Source organism: Microtus ochrogaster, chromosome 7 (genome assembly GCF_000317375.1).
Source record: "Microtus ochrogaster isolate Prairie Vole_2 chromosome 7, MicOch1.0, whole genome shotgun sequence".
Classification (NCBI taxonomy): Eukaryota; Metazoa; Chordata; class Mammalia; order Rodentia; family Cricetidae; genus Microtus; species Microtus ochrogaster.
This window is the reverse complement of record NC_022014.1, coordinates 12399866-12407832: the sequence shown is the minus strand read 5'-3', so window position 1 is coordinate 12407832 and position 7967 is coordinate 12399866. Positions and strand designations below refer to the sequence as shown.

At 43.0% G+C, this 7967-nt stretch overlaps 1 protein-coding gene across 6 annotated transcripts in view; it reads left to right on the top strand.

Annotated features, from left to right (window-relative positions):
* Positions 1-7967, top strand: part of Zc3h7a (zinc finger CCCH-type containing 7A) — a 43483-nt gene that overhangs the window by 13409 nt on the left and 22107 nt on the right. For 5 of the 6 annotated variants that reach the window (XM_005349319.2, XM_005349320.3, XM_026780411.1 and 2 more), the window contains exons 2-7: positions 2026-2126; positions 3211-3250; positions 5100-5297; positions 6374-6532; positions 6758-6838; positions 6928-6966. In XM_005349319.2, coding sequence (XP_005349376.1) covers positions 2059-2126; positions 3211-3250; positions 5100-5297; positions 6374-6532; positions 6758-6838; positions 6928-6966 — 585 coding nt within the window. In that variant the 5' untranslated portion in view covers positions 2026-2058. The remainder of the gene's footprint in view (positions 1-2025; positions 2127-3210; positions 3251-5099; positions 5298-6373; positions 6533-6757; positions 6839-6927; positions 6967-7967) is intronic. The other variant, XM_013347356.2, reaches the window with a different exon arrangement.

The following is a 7967-nucleotide window of genomic DNA, read 5'->3' as shown; positions in this document are numbered from 1 at the left end:
AGATGGTTGTGAGCCACCATGTGGTTGCTGGGAATTGAACTCAGGACCTTTGGAAGAGCAGGCAGTGCTCTTAACCGCTGAGCCATCTCTCCAGCCCTCTTGCCTGCTTCTTGACTAATTTTTTTTTCTTTTGATTTTTCGAGACAGGGTTTCTCTGTATAGCTTTGCAACCTGTCCTGGAACTTGCTTTGTATACCAGGCTGGCCACAAACTGCCTCTGCCTCCCAAGTGCTGGGATTAAAGGTGTGTGCCACCACTGCCCAGCTAGTGCTCTTAACCACTGAGCCATCTTTTCAGCCCTCAGTGTTATGGATTTTTAAAAACTCGTTCTGGAAATTTTCAAAGACATAAAAATAAATTCTTGTACTTACTACCCATAGTTAACTTTCTGCCTTTTCCTGATTCCCCTTCTCATAAGATGGAGGAGTATTTGATTTTTATTTATTTTAAGTTTTTAGTTTTTTGAGACAGGGTGTAAGCTGGGTGTCCTGGAATTCGCTCTATGATTAAAGGTGCATGTCACTACACCTGGGGAATATGTGAAAACGAGTGATAGATGTCTTTTCTGAGTATCACTTTTATAGTATCAAATACAGATGCTTGACAGTGCGGAAAGATCAGGAAGATGCATGCCAGTCAGCCTTTGGGTATTCAGTCCATATCTCTGAAAATGACATGACAGTGGCAAGCAGTCGGAGGACGAGAACATTTTAGCTGCCTGCTGAGGTGTGGGTTCCTACTGTCTCCAGTCTGAACACATGAATTACGTGCTAAGATAGATACCTTGTTCATTGTGGTATCAGTTCTCAGCTAGGGTGGGGGAGGTGATTGGAGCCCCTCTGCCCCTCACCCCTCCGGGATGTTTGGCAATATCTGGAGATATCTTTGATGATCACCCCTGGTAGCTAGAGAGATTGCTGACCTCCAACAGTAAAGGACACTGCGCAAATGAGCAGTGTCATACGCTGAGACTGGGAATCTAGAGTGGGGATCAGGGAATCCATTTTTGTTTTGTTTTGTTTGGGTGTTTCAGGACAAGGTTTCTCTGTAGCTTTGGAGTCTGTCCTGGAACTAGCTCTGTAGACCAGGCTGGCCTCGAACTCACAGAGATCCGCCTGCCTCTGCCTCCCGAGTGCTGGGATTAAAGGCACCGCCTGGAAGGGAATCCATGTTTTAAAACTGTGTGTGGGTGTTTTGCTCATATATGCCTGTGTACCACATGCATGTAGTGCCTGAGAAGAGCTTAGAAAAAGGTGTTAGAGTCCTTGGAACTAGAGCCCCAGATGGCTAGGAACTGTCAGTGTGCATGCTAGGGATTGAAGAGTCCTGGAAGAAGATCCAGTTCTTTTATCCCCTTCTCAGAGGTTCTGTGTAAGTTACTGGGAACTTCTCAGTGAAGGTTGGTCAGAGGGATGGATAGCAGTGGCATGAGTCACTGTGGAGATCTGTCCATACTGTTGTAGAGTTAACTCAGAAGCTCAGGCTCTGCTTACTAGGATATCAGGTTCCCTTTGAGGCAGGCGGAGGTAAAGTTTTCATTTCTGGAGATCTTCCAGAAGTTAAACAAGGCTGAGATTGTTCTTGTTGCAGCTCATGCATGTGGGTTGACAGGGAAGAAACAAAACCTGTATGAGGAAGGGAGATGCCTTTGAATGGAGACATTTAGGAGGCACATCCAGGATGTCCTTAGCAGCCTGAAAATAGCATGCTGTGGACGCATTGGAGGGACCCCAAAGAAAAGGGACTGACAGCTCCTTAGTGTCCAGGGATTATGGAGATGGTTGTGTTTTGTGGTCTGAATGAGAGCTTAGAGTCATGGAATTTTTTTTGTTTTTTTATTTTTGCAAAACAGAGTTTCTCTTGTGTAGCCTTGACTGTCCTAGAACTCCTTTGTAGACCAGGCTGGCCTGGAACTCACAGAGATCTGCCTTCCTCTGCTTCCTGACTGCTTAGAGTTCTGGATGTTTAGTGGGGAATGCAGAATTGCTGGCAGGTACAGTAATTTTGTGCCTTGTTTCTTTGCAGATTGCTCAATTAGCAAGTGGATGTGCGGGTAACATGTCCAGTGTGTCCGAGGAGAGAAGAAAAAGACAGCACAATATTAAGGAAGGTCTACAGTTCATCCAGTAAGAACTTGATACTTCATGGCCCACTGCTGTGTTTATCCGATGACCACCCCTGTACTATGTATGAAGTCCACATGTGGAAAATCAGAGATCTCTTGGGTTTTTCCAGGCTCGTGTTGTTCTGTTTTGAAGTAGAATCACTGTAGCCCAAGAAAACCTCAAACTCCTAGCAGTCCTCCTGCTTCAATCTCAGAAGTATTGGATTATAAGCATTAATCCATCCCTGACAGACTAGGAACTGTCACAGTGTTCAGGTTGGGTTGGAAAGGACGTTTTCATTTGAGCACTTTTTTCCCTTTTCTTTTTGGATATTATTTTTGTTGTTGTTGTTGTTCTTCAAGACAGGGTTTCTCTGTAGCCCTAGCTGTCCTGCAGCTCTCTGTAGACCACACTGGCCTTGGACTTGGAGATCTGCCTCCCTCTGAAGTACTGGGATTAAAGGCAGGCGCCCCCTTTTGGGTATTCTTATACTTTTTTAAAAAATATTTTTATATTTTTAGGGTTACAGCCCTGATGTTGCAGCCCCTTACCCCAAATTAGTCTGAAGAATTGGGATGTATTTCCATAAGAAGCATTCTGGCGAATTAAACATCTGGAGTGAACATCTGCAGCACAGAAGGCTTTGGCTGTTGGGCTTTGCTGTTAGGAACAGCACCAGTGACAGACAGCTTTTGTTCAGGGACATGTTCAGGCAGAAGGGTCTCTGGTCCTTTTGGGGAGGAGACATATCTTAGCACTTGTAATAGGAATTCTGCATTCAGAAGCCAAAAGAGAGTATTGGATCTTTGAGCTGCCATATGGTTATTGGGAACTGAAATCAGGGTCCTCTGCAAGAGCAGCAAATACTTTTAACTACCGAGCATCTCTCCAGCCCCTAAAAAGCACAGTTTAAGATAACTTCTGGCTGAGTAATGCTGCTAGGGAGCCTGTCAGGGTGGAGCATTCTTGCAATCCCAGCCCGTGGGATGTGGAGGTGGGCTGATCTCAGTGAGTTCCATGTCCATCAGGGGTACTGACTCACAACAAATGAACAAGACTTCCAGTAGATCTTGGTAATTACAATGGATTTGTTTCTTCTTCTCAGGTCTCCGCTGTCATATCCAGGGACCCAGGAGCAATATGCGGTAATGACTTTGGGAAGAGCTGTGGATAGTCACAGTAGTCCAAGAATTATCATCTGCAGCAGGATTTAGTAAACTCTGGCCTTGTGTCACAGCTGCCCTGACCAGCTACCCTCTTTCACAAATAAAGCTTTATCAGAATACTGCAACTGCAGCCTTTTGTTTATGTGTTCTCTGTGGCACTTTGGGACATAGGACAGAACTTAAGTGTCCCACAGTGCTTTAAATGCTCACTTTTTGGCATTTATAGGAAAAGCTTGCCAATCTCTTCTATATAGAACAGCCTTGCCGGGTGATGGTGGCGCATGCCTTTAATCCCAGCACTTGGGAGGCAGAGGCAGGCGGATTTCTGTGAGTTCGAGACCAGCCTGGTCTACAAGAGCTAGTTCCAGGACAGGCTCCAAAGCCACAGAGAAACCCTGTCTCGAAAAACCAAAAAAAAAAAAAAAAAAGAAAAAAAAATAGAACAGCCTTTGGGACTTTTTGGGACAGTTGTCCTGTATTTTCTTTCCTGTGTTAGTGTATTCTGAGTTAGTGTGGATTTAGAGCCCTCTGTCAATACTATTTCATCAATTACACATGGGGTGGAATTGAACAGAGAATGTGGGTGTCATCATTTTCATCTTGATAAGTCTTGGTGGCACAGAAGGAGAGTTGTCTAAAGAATGGGAGGGAAGAGCTGGGTTGAATTGGCTAAGCACAGGGAGAAGAAGGCCATTGCTTCTCATCTCTGAGGATGTGTGTCTGCAAGTGTCCACATTCCTCCTCCTCCTGTGTTCAGCTTCTTTTCCTCCCTATTTTAATGAGGGAAGTCTTAAGTCTTTGGCCGAAATATCTGGAAAATCCTTTTGTTCTCCCGCACGTGGAGCTGGGCCCACAGAGGTTGTGTGACACGTCATAGACCACATCAGGCCTTGATGCCTGGTTGTTCCTTAACAGTCTAGGCATTTTAAATATGTGCATATTAGGATCTTGTGATAGAAAAGGTCTCTTAGAATATCAAGGTATTTTTTTGTACATATCGAAAAATAGGTATAGTCGCTTAGTAAGCAAATTATTAGCCTTATCTCCTTCCCATAAATCAGGCAACAATGTAAGGAAATAGCTTGTAAAAGAAGAAATACAGGGCCAGAGAGATGGCTTAGCATGGGAAGGCGCCAGGCACCAAGCCTAATGACCTGAATGAGTCCCACATGGTGGAAGGAGAGGTCTGACTCCCAAATTCTTTTTCACAGTCGCATGCATAAAACTACTCTTCCCAGTCCCCACAAGTGACAGAACGTTTTTAAACACGAAATGTAAATGATGTGTTAAAAATGTGGAAAGGTTTGACTGTTTTGGTAAAGACATGAAAATACTAAAGGGTACTGTGCATGTGTGCATACCTACATGCACACACTCCCTAGTGTGCTGCATAGCAGCACATGAAAGTCTTTATTACTGTTGCCTTCTCAGAAAGACTTCTGAAAGAAAGTCAAAGACTTAAACCAAAGCTGGGTGTGGTGGCTCATACCTGTAATCTCAGCTCTTGAGAAGCAGAGGCAGGAGGATGACAGCAGATTTGAAGCCATAAATGTAAATTGTTCTCTCTTGACTGAGGACTGTGCCAAGTGTCTATTACCTGTCCAGAATCAGAGATGTACACAGTACACTTAAAAAGTATTTTTGACCCTGTTTTTTTCTCATAGGGAGAGTGTATTTTCTCTTGCAAAAGTAGGAAAGATGAACTTCCTAGCAAGGCAGCAGCGACAGGCTTTCCTACAGCAGTGCTCTCTGGGGTTTCAGGCATAAACATGATATTTACTTCTTTCTTACCTTGTTCTGGCTTCAAGAGGTAATTTTCTCTTTTTAGGTGTATTTGCATGCTCTCGTGAGAAATCTTTTTAATGAAGGAAATGATACTTACCGGGAATGTGATTGGAGTAGCTCTCTAAGTCAGTACTCAGAAGCTTTGAGTATAGCTGATTATGCGAAGTCTGAAGAAATTTTAATTCCTAAAGAAATCATTGAAAAACTTCATATAAATCGTATTGCCTGCTATTCTAATATGGTGAGTTCTAGAGCATTTTCTTCAGTGCTGTAATATATTAATAAGAGGCCATTTTCCTAAGTTTTGCCCTGGACTAGGTGTGGAGCCTAGCCCCTATGCTTTTAATGCAATAGCATGGTACTAGGCATGTACCACTGAGCTGCACTGTGCATGTGTGCTCATGGGTGGCTAATGTTGCTTTCTATAATGTGTCCCTGGTTAATAAGCTATTTGAGAGCTACTTATATTTTACTTTTAAAATTGACATGTCAGCAGTGGAGGTTTGTGGGTGTCATGTTACCTTGCCCCCCCCCAAAATGTATGTGTATACGTATACACATTTTATATATGTACATATCATACTATCATTACTGTAGTTACCCACTTCATTTATTTATTATAGCGCAGAGAGAATGAGAGCGTAGCAATCAGAGGCAGCTTTGGGTCATCAGGGTTACCTGGTGAGCCATCTCACTAACCCCTCACATGACTTTAAAAATGTATTTTTTAGATTTATTTATTTTGTTTTACCTTTTACCAGCGTGCATGTACGTGCATGTGTATATGTGTTTGAGTGTTTTGCCTGTGTCTGTGCACTGCCATGTTTGCCTGGTGCCTGTGCAGCCAGAGGAGGATGTTGTGAGCCTCCATGTGGACATTGGGAATTGAACCTGAGTCCTCTGGAAGGGTGCCAGTACTCTTAACTGCAATCCATCTCCCCAGCCTCCACATTTGACATCTTTAATGGATTTAAAAAGCAGTGCTGATAATGAGAGGAAATCGGGTAGATTATGACACTGGGGTACCAGCCATGTCCCAGAAGCTTTCTTCCTTGGAGACATAGGGCTCTCTGACCAAGTACTCATATTTGTCTGATACAGGATAGGAAGTACATAGATATTCATGATAATTTCCCACTTTTATGTATGTGGAACATCCTAACAAAATGACGGAAATGAAAAATAACATTGTGAACTTTGAATTTAAGTTGAGAGTCATAGAATGTGGTCACGTATTTGTTTTCATGTCTGAAACAGGCATCAGAGTGAGGTATTAATTGTGTGACTCTGGCTTTCTCTTTCGGCCTTTCCCACCAGGGTTTCCATGATAAAGTTTTGGAAGATTGTAATGCTGTCCTCAGTATTAATGCCAGTAACTGCAAGGCTCTGTATCGGAAATCTAAGGCTTTGAGTGACTTAGGGCGCTACAAAGAGGCCTACGATGCTGTAGCAAAGTGCTCCTTAGCAGTGCCTCAGGTATGTAATGGACTCTTCAGCTTACTTGTTTGCATCAAATATTTTACTGCTCTCGCGTGGAGAAATGGCAAGTGAAAGAATCAGGACTTCCTGCAGCCGTCAGCCTGCTCCAGTTGAGTGTGATAGCTAATAAACCAAGTGTCTAGCTAGGAAACGTCATGACCCTGTTTGATTGTTTCACTGCAGATACATTCATGAATGTTGGCTTTTTTTTTTTTTTTTTAGGATGAACATGTAATAAAACTAACTCAAGAATTAGCTCAGAAATTGGGATTTAAAATAAGGAAAGCATATGTCAGAGCTGAGGTAAGTCAAACTTCTCTCAGGGCTTTTTCATTTGGTTGTATAATCTTAAGTTGGATCTGTTTTGAAATTGCATTTTCATTTTATTTCAGCTCTCTCTGAAGCCAGTTCCAGGAGATGGGGCTACCAAGGTAGGGTTATTATCTATACAAGAATCATGCTTCTGAGAGAAGAAGGTCTGGCGGACTTAGCAACTGTGCTTTTTGTAGTTTTAATGTAGTTTTGATGCCTCAGACATGAAACTGGCCATGGCTTCCTGTCACTTTTTTATTTATTTTATTTTTTTTCTTCCTGTCACTTTAGAGAACAAAACAATTCAAGTACTGTACTTTAATCTGAGCCAGCTTCCCCACAGGCCACTGGAGCATGTGACAGGATGTAAACAGATGCTCAGTTTTCTTTGAAAATCATAGATCAAAGCCAGATACTAGTTTTGAGAGGCATTGGGGTTTAAACAAGAAATTAGCCACACAGAAAAAGACAGGAGCACTTGGAGCTCTTCAGAGGACCAGGACCCAGGTGGCTCCCAGTGCCCATACAGTGGTTTCTACATCAGTAACTGCACTTCTAGGGGGTCCTGATGTTACCTTGTGACCTTCCAGGACACCAAGCACTCATGTGGTATACATACCTACACAACACAAGCAAAATACAGATAACATTGAAATGAATAAATCTAATTAAGAAAAAACTTGTCAGGAATGGCTAATAGATTTGTTAGTCTTAGGTCTCAGAAGGCAGAGGCAAGAGGATCCCTGTGAGTTCAAGACCAACCTGTTGTACATAGAATGCCAGACCAGTCAGCACTACAGAGTAAAACCATGTCTCTTTCTCTTTTTTAAAACTTTAAAGTCTTATGGTTGTTGGAATGGCACTAGTAATTGTGAGGGGTTGGTGGACAGTGATTGGATTAGTCCCTTTTCCCATCTAAATATCCTTTTGAGAAATTCATGTCTGCTAGAAGTGCACTCTTGTGATCCCAAGAGTGTAAGGTGAGCAAGGACAACACAGATCTGTCTTCAAAAGAAAACAAAGCCCTGCCTGATGATGCCTGGTAATCCCAGATAGGGAGGCAGGGGGACCAGAAGGTCTGATGATGCCTGGTAATCCCAGATAGGGAGGCAGGGGGACC